Source organism: Xenopus laevis, chromosome 7L, assembly GCF_017654675.1.
Source record: "Xenopus laevis strain J_2021 chromosome 7L, Xenopus_laevis_v10.1, whole genome shotgun sequence".
NCBI lineage: Eukaryota > Metazoa > Chordata > Amphibia > Anura > Pipidae > Xenopus > Xenopus laevis.
The window spans coordinates 43228384-43249207 of record NC_054383.1 but is presented as its reverse complement, the minus strand read 5'-3'; the positions used below and the strand labels follow the sequence as shown (position 1 = coordinate 43249207).

The window sequence follows — 20824 nt, the reverse complement described above, 5'->3', positions numbered from 1 at the left end:
AGCCTATAGTGAGCAGTAGAAGATATATGACAACCCCCTTATACCGCAGACAGTCCTTGTAGATCTGTAAGTTGGATACAGGTTTGAATAGAGGCCTTCTAGCCTGGAATCCCTCACCCCCTCCCCCTCTATCTCTGGTTTAAATCATGCTTGGACATACCCCTAATAGACAAGACAATAGTGACAATGACTTATTTCAGTTAATGAGTGTTACGCTTATTGATATGCCTCTTTTCTTTCTACACAAATAAGTGTGACGATTTGATTTCTGTATACCATAATGTATGGATTGTAAATATACAATTGCTGTATGTTCAAGACCTGACCCTGTTAATTTTGACTAAAAATTAAAAATGTATAGAAAAAAAAAATTTGGGTTACTGGCACCCAGGCAGTTAACTATACAGTAGGAGTGCTCCATTTCAGATATTTATATATCTACAGCTATTGCACTTCTATTTTCAGGCTCAGTTACATTTTTTCATAGTTGATTGGCATTCTGAGACATTATTCTGTAGTATTTTTGTAGTGGAATTCAAATGTTTGTAATAGATGACACAGCCAAAATATGAGTCACTGCAGACTACATAAGCAGCCATGGGAATTTCGGCTTTGAGTCAGACATGGGCAGTGTGAGTCATCATCACGTCTTCAGTCCACAGAAGATTTAACATTATTCCTAGCACATATCATTGCAACGGGTAAAGGTTTTTTTCTCATTGTAGTCTACAGTAATTGGCATAGGGAATTGGTGCATGAGTTTTTAGATCTTAATCACAAGTAAATAGCAATTAGTCCTGCATTTTGATATGCCAATCATTTCTGCTGGTAAAATGGAAGCAAAGTGGATGCTGATGTCTGCAATTAAAAAGTACATTTTGTTGAACTTTAGTCTAGATTGGACCGTAGAGAAAAGCAAATCATAAGATAGATGATTAGAACAACCTTTTATAGCACTTTTGTTGATGTAGATGGAGACACATGACAATTTATTTAACCCCTTGCACTAGAAAACCATGACCGTGTTTTTACAGATGCACTAATTTGGGACGCTTTAACCCATTTAAAGCTCTCTTTGACTGGGCATTGTGGGGATCAGCTATGTTTTATTCTTCCATTTTATTATATGTTATTGCACTCCGGTGCTTTTATTGCTCATCAGTTCAAAAAGAGACTAGAACATGTTAAAATAAACAAAGGTCCGGGGCCAGATGGTATTCATCCAAGGGTACTTAGCAAGCTTAGCTCTGTGATTGCCAAACCTTCTTTGATGATGCCGCTATTCATAAAGGGATCCCGTTCTCATCCTCAAAACTATAGGCCAGTTAGTCTGACGTCAGTGGTAGGAAAGCTTTTCGAAAGGGTTAATAAAGGATACGATACTGGACTTCATGGCAAATCATAATACTATGAGTTTGTGCCAGCATGGTTTTATGCCTATTAGATCTTGCCAGACTAACTTAATTTCTTTTTATGAGTAGGTAAGTAGGGACAACAATTCTGGGATGGCAGTGGCTATCATTTAATTAAACTTTGCTAAAGCATTTGATACAGTGTCACACAGAAGATTACTGGTTAAATTAAGAAATGCCTGGAACATAGTATTTGTATCTGGATAGAGAACTGGCTAAAAGATAGACTACAAAGAGTGGTGATAAATGGAACATTTTCTAATTGGACCAGTGTTGTTAGTGGAGTACCGCAGGGCTCTGTATTAGGTCCCTTGCTTTTCAACTTGTTTATTAATGACCTGGAGATGGGCATTGAAAGTACTGTTTCTATTATTGCAGATGATACTAAAAGAACTATAGGTTCCATGCAGGATGCTGCCACTTTGCAGAGTGATTTGTCTAAATTGGGAAACTGGGCAGCAAACTGGAAAATGAGGTTCAATGTTGATAAATGCAAGGTTATGCACTTTGGCAAAAATAATATAAATGCAAGTTATACACTAAATTGCAGTGTGTTGGGAGTTTCTTTAAATGAGAAGGGTTTTTTGTAGATAACAAGTTGTCTAATTCTGGACAGTGTCATTCTTTGGTCACTACAGCAAATAAAGTTCTGTCTTGCATAAAAAAGGGCATTACGGTAACTCAAGGGATGAAAACATAATTATGCCTCTTTATAGGTCTCTGGTAAGGCCTCATCTGGAGTTTGCAGTGCAGTTTTGGACTCCAGTCCTTAAGAGGGATATAAATGAGCTGGAGAGAATGCAGAGACATGCAAGTAAACTGGTTAGAGGGATGGAAGACTTAAATTATGAGGGTAGACTGTCAAGGTTGGGGTTGTTTTCTCTGGAAAAAGGGCGCTTGTGAGGGGACATGATTACACTTTACAAGTACATTAGAGGACATTATAGACAAATAGCAGGGGACCTTTTTACCTATAAAGAGGATCACTGTACCAGAGGCCATGCCTTCAGAAAATAACTTTCATTTGAAGCAACGTAGGTTGTTCTTCACAATGAGGTCAGTGAGGTTGTGGAATGCACTGCCGAGTGATGTTGTGATGGCTGATTTTGTTATTGCCTTTAAGAGTGGTTTGGATGATTTCTTGGATAGACATAATATCAAAGGCTATTGTGATACTAAACTCTATAGTTAGTATAGATATGGCTATATTTAATTTATGTGAAGGTATGGAGGGGTGTGTGTATGGATGCTGGGTTTTCATTTGAAGGGGTTGAACTTGATGGACTTTGTCTTTTTTCAACCCCATTTAACTATGTAACTATGTAATAATAATTGCCTGTTTGTAAGGTATTTATTTAAAGGAAAACTAAACCCTAAACATGATTATGACTAAAAATGCCATATTTTATATACTGAACTTATTGCACCAGCCTAAAGTTTCAGCTTCTCAATAGCAGCAATGATCCAGGACTTCAAACTTGTCACAGGGGGTCACCACCTTGGAAAGTGTCTGCAACACTCACATGTTCAGTGGGCTCTGAGCAGCTGTTGAGAAGCTAAATTTAGGGGTCGTTGCAAATTGCTTTAGTTAAGCTTTAGTTCTCCTTTAATACCTGTAATGCCAGGCTATAGTGAATCAAACATGATGTCCAAGATCTCTACTCAGGACATGATCATCAGTTTAAAGTGGGTGTAAGAATCATTATTACAGAAACTGATAGCAGATAAAATCAGTTATATACAGAGTTAAAAAGGACAAACTGCAGAGGTCATTATATAGTGAAAACATAATTTATCTATAAATAGCACATTGACTGCTCCAAGACAGGCCACAAATAGAAGATGCTCTTGGTTCCATCTTCTGACTCCTTGTCTGTCACTGAATGTCCTAATCCTAATCTAATCTAGCAACCAGATAGCTGCTGAAATGCCGAGCTGCTAAACAAAATGATAAATAACGACAAATGATAAAAAAATGAAGATCAATTGCAAATTGTCTTAGAATATCACTCTCTACATCATATTAAAGTTAATTTTAAGGTGAACAACCCCTTGAATTTACTTAATTGTTATCGCCAGCTTTTGTTTAAGTTTTAATCTTAGTTTAGTGTTCACCAAACTCCAGTTAGCTGGTGCTGAAAATTGTATATAACAAGCCTTGGCTGCAGTAATATCTAGCATGTCAGTTAGATGTTGTGAAAAGCATACTTAAGGAAAACGATACCCCTGAACAATGTAGCTCTCTATTAAAATATATTGCATAAAAAAATACTGTTTCACCTGAATAAACCATTTGCATAATAATATACTTTTTAGTATATTGTGCAGTTGAATAATCCTAAATATAAAATTGCCATATTAAGTAATAAGTACTAAGTGCTGCTCCCTGGGACCATACGATTCACAATGAAGAAAATAACATCACACAAACATGTTAGGTCACATGAGTCAATTAATGGACAGAGTTCTGTCTTTAACTCCCACACTTCTTCCTGACAAATAAGAGTTGCAGTATTTCTGGTCAGGTGATAACAAAATGGCGGCACAAGGTAAAAGGCAATATTTACTTATATCTATAGTATTTTCAAGTTTGATAAGATTGTTTAATAGGCCATTAAATACTATATAAACTGGGTATCCGGGATTGAGCTGCATCCTGGTTCTTTTCCTACCTGTCTGACTACTCCCTCTCTGTTACTTTTGCTAACAAATTCTCTCCCCCTGTTTATCGTAGTGTGGGGGTGCCTTTGTGCTCTGTTGTTATCCTTGTACACTCTCTCTTTAAGAGAACTTGTATCTTCATTAAGCCTTAAATATCATGCAGATGACATCCAGATATATATAGACACCCCTTCACTAACCACTGACATTCAGACCCAGAAAGCAAACTGCCTACTAGCTATCTCCTCCTGGATGAAGCAAAGCCACTTCAAGCTTAACTTGGCCAAAACTGAGTTCATGGTCTTCTCAACCAAACCTAGCCCATCTCTTCCTTTCACCATTACTAGTGATGGCATGACAATTAATTTACAACGCTGCTTGGGGTCATCTTTAACTAGTTTCTCTCCTTTTCTAACTATATTAATACTTCTGCCAAAACCTGCCATTTCGTCAGGCCAAGATACGCCTCTTTCTTTCACAAACAAACAGCCAAAACACTAATCCATCCACTAATCCTATTCTGTTTATACTATTGCAATCTCCTACTAACCAGTCTTCCTGACTCCCACCTCTCTCCCCTACAATCAATCTTAAAGTGAAACTGACACTAAAAAAACATTCTTCAAAATATTAATGTACATTAAAAGTTACCTATAGCTCATGTTGATCATTTTTTACTGTTAGAACTGTAAGTAATTGTTACTTGAAGTTCCTAAAGCTGATTGTTTTGCCTACCTGACTGGCCCTTATCAACATGTCAGTTAGATTTTCTAATGCTAACAGACTACTGAAGCTCAAATATGGCAGCACCCTCACAGAGGAACATGGGGGATCAGATGGGTAATGTAAAGCAGCTGCAAATACTTTTATGGAAAAATTATAGATTATGTTGTCTGCCTGTATATATGTGTCTGTATCAGTAGAGAGGTATCACTGTCAGTGTATGTAATAGGAACACATTTGTAATGAATCTAAATGAAAAAGTGAACCTTAACTTTTTTTTTATATAGGATAAACCCTGCAGAAAGATTAGGAAATCGTAAAAATGGCATCAGTGATATTCGAAAGCACAAGTATGTACGTCATCAGTCATTCCATCCTGGCACTGATAAGTCCTTTTTTTTCTCTCATTTCATTCGTCATCACCCACTTGGCTTTAAAATAGACGTTGTTGAATCTGGTGTTTTCTCCACATAGGGATTTTGGTATACACATTAAACATTTATTACATGTGAATGCCTTGCTGTTGACAATTTTCAGATTGTTCTCATAGCTATGACATCAACTGTCAGTAAAAACAGAAAGTTTTTACTTTTTGCTCATTTGGTTTTAAGATACCAAAAACAGTGGCTGCATTTTCTAAATAGAAAAAATATCAAAACTATGTAACATGTTTATTTAATACTATTTAACTTAAATATTAAAGGAGAAGGAAAGGTTAAAACTAAGTAAGCCTTATCAGAAAGGTCCATCTAAATATACCAGTAAACCCCCAAAGTAGTGCTGCTCTGAGTCCCCTGTCAAAAGAAACACTGCATTTCTTTCCTTCTATTGTGTACTCATGGGCTTCTGTATCAGACTTCCTGCCTTCAGCTTAAACCTCATTGCCCTGGGCAAGAGCATGCTCAGTTTGCTCCTCTTCCTCCCCCCCCCTCCCTTCTCTACTGTAATCTGAGCCCAGAGCAGGGAGAGACTCAGGCAGGAAGTGATGTCACACCATGTTAATACTGCAGCTCCTATCCTAAACAAACAGTAAGTTTCTAGAGCTTTTTACTCAGATATGGTAAAATATTCTACAGAATAAATATAGCATTCCAGCTTGCACTATTGCAGCTAATCTATTGGCAATAAAATGCCTCTGTAGCTTTCCTTCTCCTTTAAGGTATCACTGATCAAATAAATAAACAAAGGTTAAATCTCTAATTTATAATTTCAAGGCAAGGTGCAAAAAAACAATACAAAGACTCCAGGTCCATATTGTATTCAGTTCTGAGGCAAAACAAAGGCCATTTTTTACTTGCATTTTTCCCCGCACAATAAAATGCATATTTTAATGGTGAAACAATACGCATGGTAAAATTCTAGCTCAGATATGCTATTACAGGTATTGGACCTGTCATTCAAAATGCTTGGGACTTGGGTTTTTCAGGATAAGGGGTATTTTTTGTAATTTGTATCTCCATTAAGTTTAAATATTAGAATTATAGGCTTAAAATTGAGTCTATGGGAGATGACCTTCGAGTGATCTGAAGTGAATGTAGGTAGCCAGTATTTGGGACTCCCCTGGAATGTCCCATAGCTTGGGGAGCAACAGCACATACGTTGGGACTTATTTTATCATTCTGTGTAAAAAGAGGAGTGAAGCATTACCAGTGATGTTGCCCAGAGCAATCAGCAATTAGATTTCAACAGTTATAAAACAAAAGCAAAAATCTGATTGGTTGCTCTGAGCAACATCACCAGTAATAATTTTCTCCACTTTTTACACAGCATGCTAAGTTCTGGTGTTGAGTACAGCACTCCCTTGCGACAGACAATGCTGTGTTCAACACCATGCACTAGATCTACAGCTACAAGTGCTCCCTATATGGGTCTTAAAGGATGCCATTGTTTCAGCCATATATTTTGGTCAATAAACCCTTATATGATCATTTCATTAGGTAAAAATTATAATTAGTGAATTGTCAATAAAAAAAAAAAAATGTGAATTTTCAACAATGAAAGGTAAAGATCATTGTAGAGACCACTCTTAATTGGGATCCTATTTTGGCCCCTTACCATTCACTGACATTCATTAAAGGGTGGTGACACAAACTAAGATTGCAGGGAGATTAGTCGCCCAGCGTCAAATCTCCTTTTCTTCGGGTGACTAATCTCCCAGAAAAGCTTTCCCGCTGGCTAGAATGTAAATCACGGCGGGATGGCACTTGGAGCGGTTAGTTTTCCGAAGTCGCCCAAAGTTTTCCTGTAGCCCGCTGGGCGACTAATCTCCCTGGAATCTTAGCGTGTGTCACCACCCTTAGGGTTGTGTATGTCATTTTTATATGCATTTAAACACAGCAGAATGGACATTGTCTAATGGGAGGAACTGTGTACAGATTAGAAGAAACTTAAATGCACCCTTTATTATTCTGTGATACCAAAAATGAATTTTGATGCATTTAACTGAAACACATATTTGTTCCTTAGATGGTATCAAGGATTTAACTGGGAAGGACTTCGTAACCGAAAGCTGCTATCTCCGTTAAAACGAGAGGTTGGTAAATTTAAAGATGAATGCTATAATATATGGACCCAGTGCTGATTTTTCCAGACATGGCTTTATTTTTCTGATTGCAGATCAAGGGAATCACAGATCACAGCTATTTTGACAATTTCCTCCCTGAATCCGAAGACCCGCCAGATGAGCTATCGGGCTGGGACAAAAATTTCTAACATTTTTTGGTCCTCTTACTATATTGCTGCTATGTCACTGCTGATTACAATCTGACATCTTTATCTGAGATCTCTGGACAAAACCAAATCCCAACAGCAAACCCAGCATTTAAAGATTCCAGCAAGGCATTAATTTTTCATATAACACACAAATCTTTTAGATGATTATTATTTCCTTTAATAATTTGCCAAACAGTTGAAAATGTGTTATGGATCTGACAGTGGAACAGAAAGACACATTCATTGTCTTCTTCTGTTACGAATGTCCAGTGCTGACTCAGAAGATGCAAAATTATCTTAATGGCAACCATTTTGTATAATTTGGTAAGGACATATTCTCAGGAGCTCTTTTATTCTCACCCATAGAGATGAGTAATGTTAAAGCAAAACTTAATGGGTTCTTCTGCTATAAGATTAAGTGTATTTTAAGTTATTAAGAAAGAATTAAACAAAACACCTATAAGATCTGATGAATGTAATGTATGTGAAACATTTGCTGAAGCAAAAAAAGCAGATTACTTTCGTGAGGCTCTTTTGTAACAAAAGGAAGATCATTTTTCTTGATAGGTGTTTTGCACTTCCCTAAAGAGGAAATTTTATAGATGTACCTCAGTGTCTGTTTCTTTCATTGCACAAAACTGATATGTTAAAGAGCATATTAGTGTTCACACTGTACAATGTTCCACCCCTATAATATAAAATGCCCAAATGCAGAACAGCATTAGCGTAGAGCATAAAGAACTATTATATCTGGAGATTCCAAGTTAATAGCTTTCCTGGGCTTCCATACCTCCATTGCATTTGATATGTGCCTTTTAGACTAGGTTTCCAAAACAAACAGGGCAGTAGGGTGAATGATGACAGAAGCAGATGAACAGTTATTTGGGGCAAAAAGAGTTAGAAGATAATTGTGTTTTTTTTTTTCTTTCAAATTCTTTACTACATATAGCTATAGCTCATTCTGGGAGTCCTTAAACAAACCAAAACAAACTAAAGGCATATGTTACTGTTGATTACAATCTGACATTTTAGGCTTTACAATTATTACAATTCGCTTCAACCTGTTTTGCCCTTTGCTTCTTTGGACATGTAACCTGGTTTGACATTTCCTCTTCTGCCTTCATCCTACTTCATATTCCAATGACACATACATGCACATATCCATCTGTGCATGATCTGTGCCTTTGGTGGACTAGCAGGGTGGAAAGGAATGGAGACTTTCATCCAGGATTGCATGTGATTTCTGAAGATACAAAGCACAAGGGCAATATTTTATAAAAGCTGCAACATGTGGCCCAAATTTCACAAGTTAACTGTCCTCAAAAGGGTGGTTCACCTTTCAGTTAACTTTTAGGGGGTTATTTATCAAAGGTTGAGTTGTGTTTTTCCTGAAAAATTCAAGTTTTCAAGGGTAGTATCGGTAAAAAAAAATTTTGGGTTAAAAAAAAACTTTTATACCCCTATTTATTATACCCCAAAGCTGCAAAAACCTCGAATTCAAAAATAGTCCAGCTAAAACCTGTCAATGTTTAGAAGTCACTAGCAGAGGTCCCTTGAACCATTTGAAAATGTTTTTAGCCTTCATGATTTTCTGGGGGGGGGGGGGTTCGGTGGTTTGCGCTCAAAACTCGATCAGTCCGAGCTATTTGAGTTTTTTTTCACAGATAACTCGATCAATTCAAGTATTCAATTCCCTTGATTCAAGTTTTTTGCTTTCACATTTTCATAAATAAGCAAACATTGGAGTTGTGAGTTTATTTGAGGTAGAAAAAAAACTCACAAACTCGACCTTTGATAAATAACACCCTTAGTATTTTATAGAGTGGCTAGTTCTATTTAACTTTAATTGGCCTTCGTTTTTTTCTTTTTTATAGTTTTTGAATTATTTGCCTTCTTTTTCTGACTATTTTCAGTTTTTAAATGGGGGTCACTGACCCCATCTAAAAAACAAATGTTCTGTAAAGCTACACATTTATTGTTATTGCTACTTTTTTCAAATTCCAGTCTCTGGACCCTAGCAACCAGATTGCTGTTGAAATTGCAAACTGGAGAGTTGCTGTATAATAAGCTAAATAACTCAAAAACTGCAAATAATAACAAATAAAAACAATTGCAAATTGACTCAGAATATCACTCTCTATATTATACTAAAATTAATTTAAAGGTTAACAACTACTTTAAAACCCCATAATCTACTATTATAAAAATATTTGCTCTTATAATGACCAGCAAATGTATTCTGCACGGGAAAAGTTGCTGCAAAAAAAAGTTGCATTGAAAAAACGCTCATAGGCTCCAGTGTTTTGATGCAAAAAACTCACCCAAACAAAAATAAAGTCACTAACCTTTTCACTAAGTTTAGCAATATTTTTTCAGACAATTAATAAAGCAGCATAAGAAGTAGAAGCATTTTTTACTAAAATTTCATAAAACCAAGTTGTGCCAAATGTGCCGCATATCTTGTAAGAGAATTGATGACAAACATGGTTAGATATGTGATTCCCATTTTGTTATAGTAACTTAATTGTCATACTATATCTATGTTTGTATATTATGCTTGTATACACAGCCACAGTTATGTTATGTTAAGCCATTATTGAAAAGTCACAGAATTTGGGAATTCCAATTATTCAGAATTGTTTCAGAATGAAAGTGAAAATTTTTCACTGATTTGCAGCTACTCACCTCATGCACAATTATTACTTAAACCTCCCTAACATTTCTCATATCTTCGTTTCAATAGTCTCTTTAAGTTGACAACAAGCAAGGCATCTTATGGACACTGCACGATTGTGACTTTTCTGCGTAGGCTGCACAGTTGATTGCATACAATTTACATCATTTATTTAAAGGAGAAGAAAATGTTAAAATTAACTAAGCTTTGTCAGACAGGTCTATATAAATATACCAGTGACCCCTCAAAGTAATGCTGCTCAGAGTCCTCTGTCAAACAAAACACATTTCTTTCGTTCTATTGTGTACACATGGTCTTCTGTATCAGACTTCATGTTTTCAGCTTAAACCTACAAGGCTTGGGCTTGAGCATGCTCAGTTTGCTCCGCACCCCCTTCCTCCTCCCCTCCCTACTGTAATCTGAGCTCATAGCTATGAGGGAGAGACTCAGGCAGGAAATTGTCACTCCAAGCTAATATGGCAGCTGCTATCCTAAACAAACAGAGACAGTGTCTACAGCTGTTTACTCAGGTATGGAAAAGCATTCTAAAGAATAAAAATGGCTTTCTAGCTTGCACTGTTGTGGCTAATGTATTGGCAATAAACTGCCTTTGTAGCTTTCCTTCTCCTTTAAGAAAAAAATAAAGCCTAAACAGCATTTCTTCAACAAATGATTTAACTGCTCTACTCATAGCATACAGAAAATAATTCAGGCACATACACAGCTGATTATAGATCATCCTTTTGTTTTAGACCATCTTTGATGAATGTTATCACAGTATAGTCGTTAAGGAAAAAAGTATACATTTTGTCTTGTAGACATAATTCTAATTTTGTGTGTACAATACATCAAAAGGAAACTATGTTCTAGTTTTGCAGTGATATCCATCCTGTGGCTCCATATATGTTCCTGCACCCAGTGGGACACTTTTTTAATAGGTATGGGACCTGTTATCCAGAATACTTGGGAGTTGGGGTTTTCCGGGTAACGGATTTGGATCTACACACCTTAAGTCTTCTGTAAAATCATTTAAACATTAAATAAACCCAATAGGTTGGTTTTGCCTCCAATAAGGATTGATTATATGTTAGTTTGGCTCAAGTACAAGGTACTGTTTTAGTATTACAGAGAAAAAGGAAATAATTTTTTAAAATTTTGATTCAATAATATTAATATTCATTAATTTAATTTTATATTTGGATAAAATTGAGTCTATAAGAGATGACCGTTTCCATAATTCTGAGCTTTCTGGATAAGGTGTTTCCGGATTCAGTCCGAGGAGTCTGGGCATTACACTTCAGCAACATCTGTGTAGCCATAAGTTGAATTTCTCTGACCTATGGAATTAAGATCTGAAGCAAATCTGAAATCTCAATTTCAAAAGTTGCTTGGCATCTTTTCAGGATCCCGACTCATGCAATTCTTGCCAACTGTAAGAAAGAAAGAAATGAGAATGAGTTGAGCCTTTGTCCCTAGGTCCTAGTTAGGTTATTGAAACTGTCTTATTGTCATTGAAACTCAGCTCAAAATGTGGTTTGATTAAATTGTTAATTGAAATAGTTAGAATACATTATATGTTTAGTACTTTGTAAATTTGCATAGGTGAATTTCATTTTCTAAATATAGACAAATCATTCAGGAGAAATAATTTGTTAAATTCTTTCTTATGGTCTGATCGCTGATGCCATTTATGGGGGGGGGGATAAAATCCCTACAATGATATGTATGGGTGGACGCACTGGTTTCCAGAACATACTGCATAACATTTCATTTTTCTGTGGTTGAAGTCATTAATTGTACATTATAGAGACCTGGTAGATACCCACCATATCCATGCAGTGCGTGATGATTTCCAATGTTTAGAGAAGCTGTGTAGCAGATGGATTAAAACTGTGTGTTTAGCCATTGTGCTGTGAAAAAGCAGAAAGCTATGTGATGACTTATACTGTGTTTGGCTGAATGGGCCAACAGTGAAAAAAACAAACTAAACACGAACTTGTCATGCTGAAGAAAATGCCTTGATTACCCTATTAGGTTTCCCTTTGTTCTCTACTCAATAAACATTAGGTTTCAGAAATCTAACTTGGAGTTGTTTTTTTTCATTGTGATATTGGCACAAGCAACAGACCATTCCTTTACTAATTGACAAGGATGACAGGTAATTTTCCACGGAACAAGTAATTTTCTCAAGTCACGACTGATGAATCATGCTTGACCACTCTGTCGTTCTGTGCAGAACATCTAACTCAGTGAGAACAGAAGGATGGTATTACTTGAGCTGAACACAACAATTGCACCGGGGATGTTTTCTGTTAGATATCTCATATGGAATTTTCTATAAGCTTCCATTTTTTCTGATGATGAAAATGGGTTATATTTATTTAAATGTTCAATTATTTGTTGCACTTTTTTTAGGCTTTAATTCATAATGGTGTACTGGCACTGACCACTGTTTTCCCACTCTTAAAAGCCAATGCTATGGGTATACTATACATTATGATGCACAAGGAGACAACCATGCCTGAATGAGGCATATGTGTAAATACATGGGTGTGTATGCAATGTTATGTACTTTTGCATTAAGAAACATTCATAAAAGCCATCAAGCTGATTAGCCGATCATTTAGAAACACTGCAGCTTGAATATGCAATACACGTTTACATTTAATTGCAATTAACCATGTAGAACAACAGTTTGTTCTGCATGGATGAGTTGACAGGTTACTAATGTGAAAGATAAATGCACTTACTCATTTTAAAATGGACACATATGAAATTCCATATTGTAAGCTCTTAGTCAGAACACCTGCTTACTGAGGCTGAACTGTTTTCTAAGTAGTCATGTAGCTGCAATGCTTACTAATGAGCACCATGATTAGGGGGGTTCATATGTGCCTTTTATAAAGGAATGAGATGGCAGCCATCCACTTTAGCTCCAATTTGGCAGAGGTGCAAACACATTGCTGATTCTTGACCTGAGATGCAGGAACACATCAAGAAGTGTATGAAAATGCAGAAATGCTCATAGCCTATTTTGATTCTGTATAACAAAAGTTTTTGACTTGTCTGTTGGCAATATCTATGGTAGGTTCTTGAAAGGTTTGGATTTGTCCCTTAGTTTATCCCCTGGATCCATTTATTATACTGTACAAGGAACCAGTAGCACAAGTCAGAGTTAATAATATCTTATCAACATGCTTTGCACTTGAATGGGGCACAAGTTATGGATGTCCTCTCTCCCTGCTGTTATTTGCTTTAGCAATCGAGTCTCTGGCACTAAAAATCCATCAATTCCAGTTAATAAAGGCCATCATCCTGGGCAAAAAGTAAAGATAGTCCTACGTGTAGACAAGGTTATCCTTTTTTTTAGCACATGGGGGGTAATGTCTAGATGCAACATTAGACGTTCTCCATGAATTTGGATCTCTGAGGAACCCTATTCTCCTTGGGGGTCCCAGTTCCAGTGACACAAAAGAGTCTTTAAGTATTAAGGCAACCTTCCACACTTAAGGGGCCTTGCGGATTTTCAGTATGGCTGCTGTAGGTGTTAAGTATGCAGTAAATCTGAAAATAGACAGAACCTTTCGCTCTCTAGAACAACTAAGAGCCTCTGTGCAAACCCCACAAATACAAATGTATAGAAATCTACAACTGAGGCACCCTTTTAAGGTGCAGTTCGGTTCTCTACCCATCATATGGTCTAGTGGGAGGGTTGAATCCAGGCTGGGGGATACTAACCCTAAAAAAAATCAGACTTGTATAAATGACTGTACAATCCTGAAGTGGCCCCATTCCCACAGGAAAGGGGTGAGGTTCAAAAATATATATTATAATATTATAGATATTTCTATCTATACAGATATATAGAGTGAGACAGAGAGTGAGAGAGAAGGAGAGGTGGGTATGGGGTTAACTCAGCAGAAAGAGGAGGGAAGGGTAAAAGAGGCCAGTGAATAGAGTGAGGCAGAGGGTTATTAGCAACAAAGAGGTTAGTGTGGGGGTAACTCAGCTGAATGAGAAGGGAAAGGGTAAAAGAGGCAGAGGGTTATTAGGGACGGAGAATTGAGTGTGGGGGTTACTCAGCAGAATGAGAAGGGAAAGGGTAAAAGAGGTCAGTGAAGTGAGGGAGGCAGAGGGTTATTAGAGACAAAGAGGTGAGCGTGGGGGTAACTCAGCAAATTGAGAAGGGAAAGGGTAAATGCAGGGCAAGGAACTGTAGGAGTTAATGTGCGTTGTGGCAAAACCCACAGTTAATGTGCTTTGTAGGCAAAACCCACAGCCAACCTGTACCTATAAGATTGAATAATGAATGTAGTTACACAGCTATACACAAGTCCATTATAGTCTCTATAACTCACACACAGTCTGTCGGACTTCTTACACACAATTGCCCTCACACACATTAACGCTAATAGTTCATTTTACACACACAGATATACACACAGACACACACACATAAACTGTCATTCATACTCTAAGCTTAACACAACAGATTCACACTGCCCTGGGAAAGAAGTTGCTTCATCAGGAGGAGATTCTCGAAATCCTCACACAGTTGAGGAGTATGAAGCGTCTCACAGAGGGAAGGGCGGAGCTAAACTGGACTTCTGCTCTGAGCAGTAGAATAGGCATTGGGATGGTCCATCATTTGAAGGGGTGCTGACCAAAAGATGTAAGCCTTTTATAAGCTTATTGCAGATTCTCAATGGTAATGGTAAGAAAAATGTTCATATAAAAAAGAACAAAACAATATATATATTCATATGGCAAGAGAATATCGTACATTATGAAGTGCCGCCCCTTGCCCTTATATGTGGACCCCCATGATGATCGCTGAAGAAATGTTACAACAATGCTGTATTTTGTAATATTAATATAAAGTTTGTAAAATACAAAGAAACACCTTTAAAAATGCATTAATAGATCTTATACCATGGAAATATATTCTAAGCAAAATGTTGTTGAAATATACAAAGTGACTGAGAAATCATGAACTGTGTGGAGTGCACATCATAAAAGTCATTCTACAAATGCCACTATAATTATAGCGTGTTTAATGCTGAGTGAATAATATTTATATTAGCAGAGGATGAATTTTCACTCTGTACTGTAAATGTTTGTAGTGCAAGTGTATAATTTCACTTTTAGCTGTTGAAGGAGAATGTGTAGCTTGCCTGGCTGAGAATGGCGATGTTTGCTAGAGATAAGCAAGTAGTATGGCAGTTTGCTCTCTGTTTAATGCAGCTCCTATCATGAGTTTCTCATAAGCTTAACAATAATACATAGCCACTTGTTTATTTATTTTTATTAAAGGTAAACTATACCCACTCACATCGCAAGTCTTTATAACAATATATCATATACAACTGCCCATATGCAAAACATTGTTTCATATAAGTAAAGCTTTTTCATGAATATAATTTTCAATTAGTATGTGCCATTGGATCATCCTATTTTAAGTACTATAGTCCATCCCTCTGACTTATTTAAGGCATTGTGCTCACCATGCCAGGCCTAAGTGTTTTGGTGCCCCCCCAGGTCTAGTGTAAGGTGCAGAGTGTAGTGCAGAGTGTATCCAGCCAGACAACTTTTTTGGAAAGCAAGTGTCTAAAGAGAAGGGAAGCAACCTAATGGATTATTGCTGCCCTAAAATGAAATAATGGGGAAAATTTTGGTACGTACCACTCTTCAATTAAAGAGAAAATATAGTGTCAAGGAAAGTATCATATATCATTGCATTCTACACCTATAAAAGGAATGTGCTTGTAAAAGTTACCTTTGTGCTACTTTACTGAAAAATGTACCCCCAAATATCAACTACTACTACTATTTCACTTCTATTTGACGCAGGGGTGTAACGTTAGGAACTCAGACCTCCTGCCAAAATGTGTTTCCGGGCGCCCTCTGCACATAATCTCTGCCACACACTCTCGTGGGTCCGATCCCCCACCACACATACATGCGGAGCACCCATGACCTCATATAACACCCACTCACAAGTCACCCATGAAATCCCTCGCCTCACATACCCAAAGTCCCACCAGGCCTCTAAAGCCATTATAGTAATTGCAGTATATACCTATAGAAAGAACATGCTTTTAAAAGTTACCTTTGTGCTACTTTAGTGAAAATGTCCCCCAAATATCCTACTACTACTATTCCACTTCTTTTTGAGGCAGGGGTGTAAAAATGTTTTTCAGGGCACCCTCTGCACATAATACCTGCCACACACTTTCGTGGGTCACCTACATTCCCCCACCGTACATGGGTCACCCATGAAAAACCCCCATCTCACATACCCAGACTCCCGCTGGGCCCTCCATGCCCACTGGGTCTGCTTCTTTGGTAGTTACGCCACTGTTTTGACAGCTTTTTTGTGCTGTGCAGGGGACTGCACAGTGCACTTGCACTGTAGAATGGCAGCTAACAAGCAACTAGGCAGACCCCACAGGAAACAGCATTTTATATCTCCCTGTATGAAGACAGAACAGTGATTGGAGGGACCACTCATTTGTAACATAGACACTGACCAGAGAGGATTTATGGGAAACTCCAATAAAGGTGTTATTTATAAAGGTCACAATCCTCTTTAGCCCAAACTGAAATCAGAAACCATATATTATTCATCACTGACTTTGTGATGAGGATGACCTTAAAAACTGTCATATGTGCTCCTAGCTTAAAGCAATCTGCAGAATGCAGTAAAAAGTTATTGCAGTATTAGATTTATATACACCGTGCCAATTAATACATTGACACAATTGTCATTTGACCAGAAGTCATCAGGACGACACAAGTTTGATGAGGCTAGAAATTCCAGACCCCTCATGTTAGATGGGAATACTATTACAGGCGTGGCACCTGGGTCTGACAGGGACGCTCCCTGTACTAAGCCACAGGCCTCCATTCTCTGGGACAGTCGCGGCAAAAAACACAGTATGGGCGGAAAGGGGAGGGGAAGGCAGGGGAACTAAAGTTGCGGCAGTAGGCCCGGGGGGCCCTGTATGGGACCTGTTATCCAAAATGCTTGGGAGCTGGGGTTTTCCGATTAACAGTTCTTTCTGTAATTTGGCTCTTCCTACCTTACGTCTACTAGAAAATCATGTAACAAATAAATCCATTAGGCTGGTATTGCCTCCAATAAGGATTAATTATAACTTAGTATGGATCAAGTACAAGGTACTGTTTTATTATTACAGAGAAAAAGGAAATCATTTTTAAAATTTAGATTATTTGGATAAAATGGAATCTATGGGAGATAGCTTTTCCGCAATAATGGATCCCATACCTAAAACATATGCTGGCAGTTGCCTGACAGGAAGCAAAGAAAAGCCTCATGCAATGGGAGGGCACCCATGCTAACCACTGTGCCACACCTGATTTTCTGGAAAAGTCTAATATGTACAAATCTTTACGGTACTTTAAAGTTGCCCTGAATTGTTATGAAAAAAATAGGAATAACTCAAATCATAGTAGCTTTACTGGACCATTCCAGTGTTTTATATCTCTGCTATACATGCTTCATTTTTCCTGCCACTTGGAATAAGAGGGAATGTTTTAAAAGAAGCTAGATACCCATATTTTAATTAAGTTCAATGACTTCAGTATAAGTTACATTCTAATTTACTTCAAATAAATGCCTAACCAGAGTACCAGAAATAGTTTCTTTTTTCTGTCTTTCTTTCATATGTAATAAAAGGCAAAGGCATAATGTTTGTCCAAGAGCAGCAAGCCTTAAAAATTAATGAGATGTTTGGTTTTAAGTGTTTTAAAGAGAGGCAAGGCATTATTTTCAAGGTTTTAGATGGAGAAGGGGAACGTGGGGGCTATGTTCCATCAATGGTATTGGTTTTTTTTTACATATACGCAAAAAAAATTATACCAATTCAAGCAACACATTTTGCAACAGAAAGAGAAAGTTGTATGAAATGTGTTTGTGAACATTGTCCTTCAAGTTATTAGAGGAAAACCTGAACAGGATCCACCAATAGGATCTATGACTTTGACCCACTAATCCCTTTAATACCCCTTTGAACATGCACTAAAATCTACAGCATGCAAGTGGACACTCACAGCCAATATGCAAAACGTGGCATAAAATTATCTTTAGTGGTGAACTTTTTGTCAATTGTTTTTATCATACTGGACTATTTCTTTCAGCTAGATATCTTCTCACAGATATACTATAGAAGACTTTAATTAAAAGAGAGATGGTGTATGACTTGTTGGGAGAAAGTTATTTGCTGACATTTATGGGAGAACCTAGCTTCACCAGTAAGAATGGTATGATCTTTATGCGGCTGCATTGAATAATTTCGACTGCAGTTTAATTGTTGGCATTTTGTGCCCTTAGACCTATTTGACACCTATTTGGAGATATGAATTTCATTAGTCTCAATAACTGAAATAACTAGAGCAGTGATGGTATGAAAAAAGTATGGTACTACACACAAAAGGGAAAGACAGGTTTTGCAGTACATGGAGTTGAGTTTAAGTCTGAAAGGGACTTGATTTTGGAAATCCACTCAAACAAATGTATGACATTTATTGTAAAACACAGAGAATTGAAAATAAGGGAAACTAAAAAAACAGCTGATATTCTAAAATCATTAAAAGATAAGGGAAGAGGGAGGGAGGTCGGACAGGACTCCTTCCCCCCACCAGTTTTATACATTATTTTTAGATATGTTTATGTTACCCTATCATGTCTCTCTTTTCTATATTTACTTATGACTGTATAATATTTTAGTTTGAGATATTTTTATTATTGCCTTGTGGTTATTTTGTACAGCATCTCTATATGTATTTATTGTATTTTATATTTTTACCTCTGAAAATGTATTTATCTTTATTTAAACAGGAAAAAAAGAAAGGAAAGAAGGGGAAAGGGAAAAATATTGTTTTTTTGTCATTTAGTCTCCTGCCAATATAGAAGCTCCTTTATGTATATCACTTCTGCCCTCTTATGAATCCATATACTGTACTTTCCTCTCCTGCCCTTATACAGACCCCTATATGCATCACTTCAACTGTCCTTATGGATCTTCATTGATGTCACCTCCGCCCTCACATGGGTCTGTACATGTGTCACTTCCGCCCTCACATGAAACCTCACATGCAATAGCTCCGTCCTCATATAAGTGGTGCATACAAACTTTAGGTTTTAAATGAAGGGATCACTATTAAGTGTTATGTATTTTTTGTCCGGAGGAAGTGTGACGTACATCACATGAAATGCGTAGAGATATCCATCTGCACTGTGTCACCAATAGTGATGGGCGAATTTGGGGCATTTCGGTTCGCCGAAAAATTCGCGAAAAAAAAAGATTGCAAAACGGCGACATCTCTTTTTTCACACAATCGCCGTGAAAATGTGTCGGCGTCCACAAAAACGGACGCCCGCATACTTTTTTTTACGCAAATCAACGCAAATATTTTTATTGAAATTCGCCGCAAATTTGCGCCTGCCCAATAAACTCTCCCATCACTAGTCACCAACTTGAATGATTACATGCTTTGTGATAGATACTACAGAAGCTTGTAAGTAGCCTGCATTTAGCAGGGGATTTTATTTTTAGTAAAACTGTATAACACTACTCTTCTCTTCTATGTTTATGCCGAATGAGAACTGATGCTCGGTAGGTTTAAAGTGCCGAAGTAGGTAGTCGAAGTTTTTTTTAAAGAGACAGTACTTCGACTATCGAATGGTCGAATAGTTGAACGACTTTTAGTTCGAAGTCGAAGTCGTAGTTGAAGGTCGAAGTAGCCTATTCGATGGTCGAAGTACCCAAAAAAAACTTCGAAATTCGAAGTTTTTTAACTTCGAATCCTTCACTCGAGCTTAGTAAATGTTACCTAAGTGTAAACTTCATAATCACTTATAGTGTAGTATTATAACACCAAAATGTAAGTGATTTTTTTTTATTCGCTTCCTCAGAGTTGCTGTTTGGTATTTACAAGCCTAATCAGAGGGGTGAAATTCAATCACTTGTTTGGACTAAATAACCACAGAAAGACCATGTTAGCACTGATTGCTTTTCTTTTTTGACCCCCTGTGGAGCCCAGTAAATTTGTGGGCCTGAATGGTGCAAAAGACATAGGACTTACTGGGAAAAGTGTAGGTTTCAGGAGGATTAGAGGCAGAGTTTGAATGGATAGGAGCATGGGATATGACAGGGAAAACTGAGCATATGGCAAGCATAACGTTTTTGCGTTACTGCTCATGCACATCCACATGAAGAAAGAAGAAACCGGAAGCTGATTGCTGCTTGGTGCTCGTTGAAAGAACCACCGGATAGTAGCACCGGCTCGGGGTCTCAGGTAAGTATATACAATTCCTTGGGGGTGCCTAACTTTTGGCACCCCCAAGTAAACTCAGCCTTTCCTTCTCCTTTAAAGGCACAATTGACAACCAGCAACAGGAAAACAAATAAATGTATTCTTCAACAGATATATAAACTAGGAGACCCTCTTTCTACCTGTACCTGATTAGCCAATGCACTCTAGTGCCTGGCATCTGAATTACAGTTACACTTACATACGCTTACCAGTAGCCAATTTAGCACATTACACCTATTCTCGTTATTTAAATTTAACAAAACATATATGCACACAACATTTACACTTCACAACATTTCTTAGG

General features: G+C 37.4%; 1 protein-coding gene across 3 annotated transcripts in view; it reads left to right on the top strand.

Annotated features, from left to right (window-relative positions):
• The window catches only part of LOC108696263 (cGMP-dependent protein kinase 2), a 100598-nt gene extending 91641 nt beyond the window's left edge, over positions 1 to 8957 (top strand). For 2 of the 3 annotated variants that reach the window (XM_041568868.1, XM_018225466.2), the window contains exons 17-19: positions 5084 to 5146; positions 7263 to 7329; positions 7413 to 8957. In XM_041568868.1, the coding sequence (XP_041424802.1) occupies positions 5084 to 5146; positions 7263 to 7329; positions 7413 to 7508 (226 nt within the window). In that variant the 3' untranslated portion in view covers positions 7509 to 8957. Of the gene's footprint in view, positions 1 to 5083; positions 5151 to 7262; positions 7330 to 7412 lie in introns of all 3 variants that reach the window. The other variant, XM_041568869.1, reaches the window with a different exon arrangement.
• Positions 8958 to 20824: the final 11867 nt, after the last annotated feature.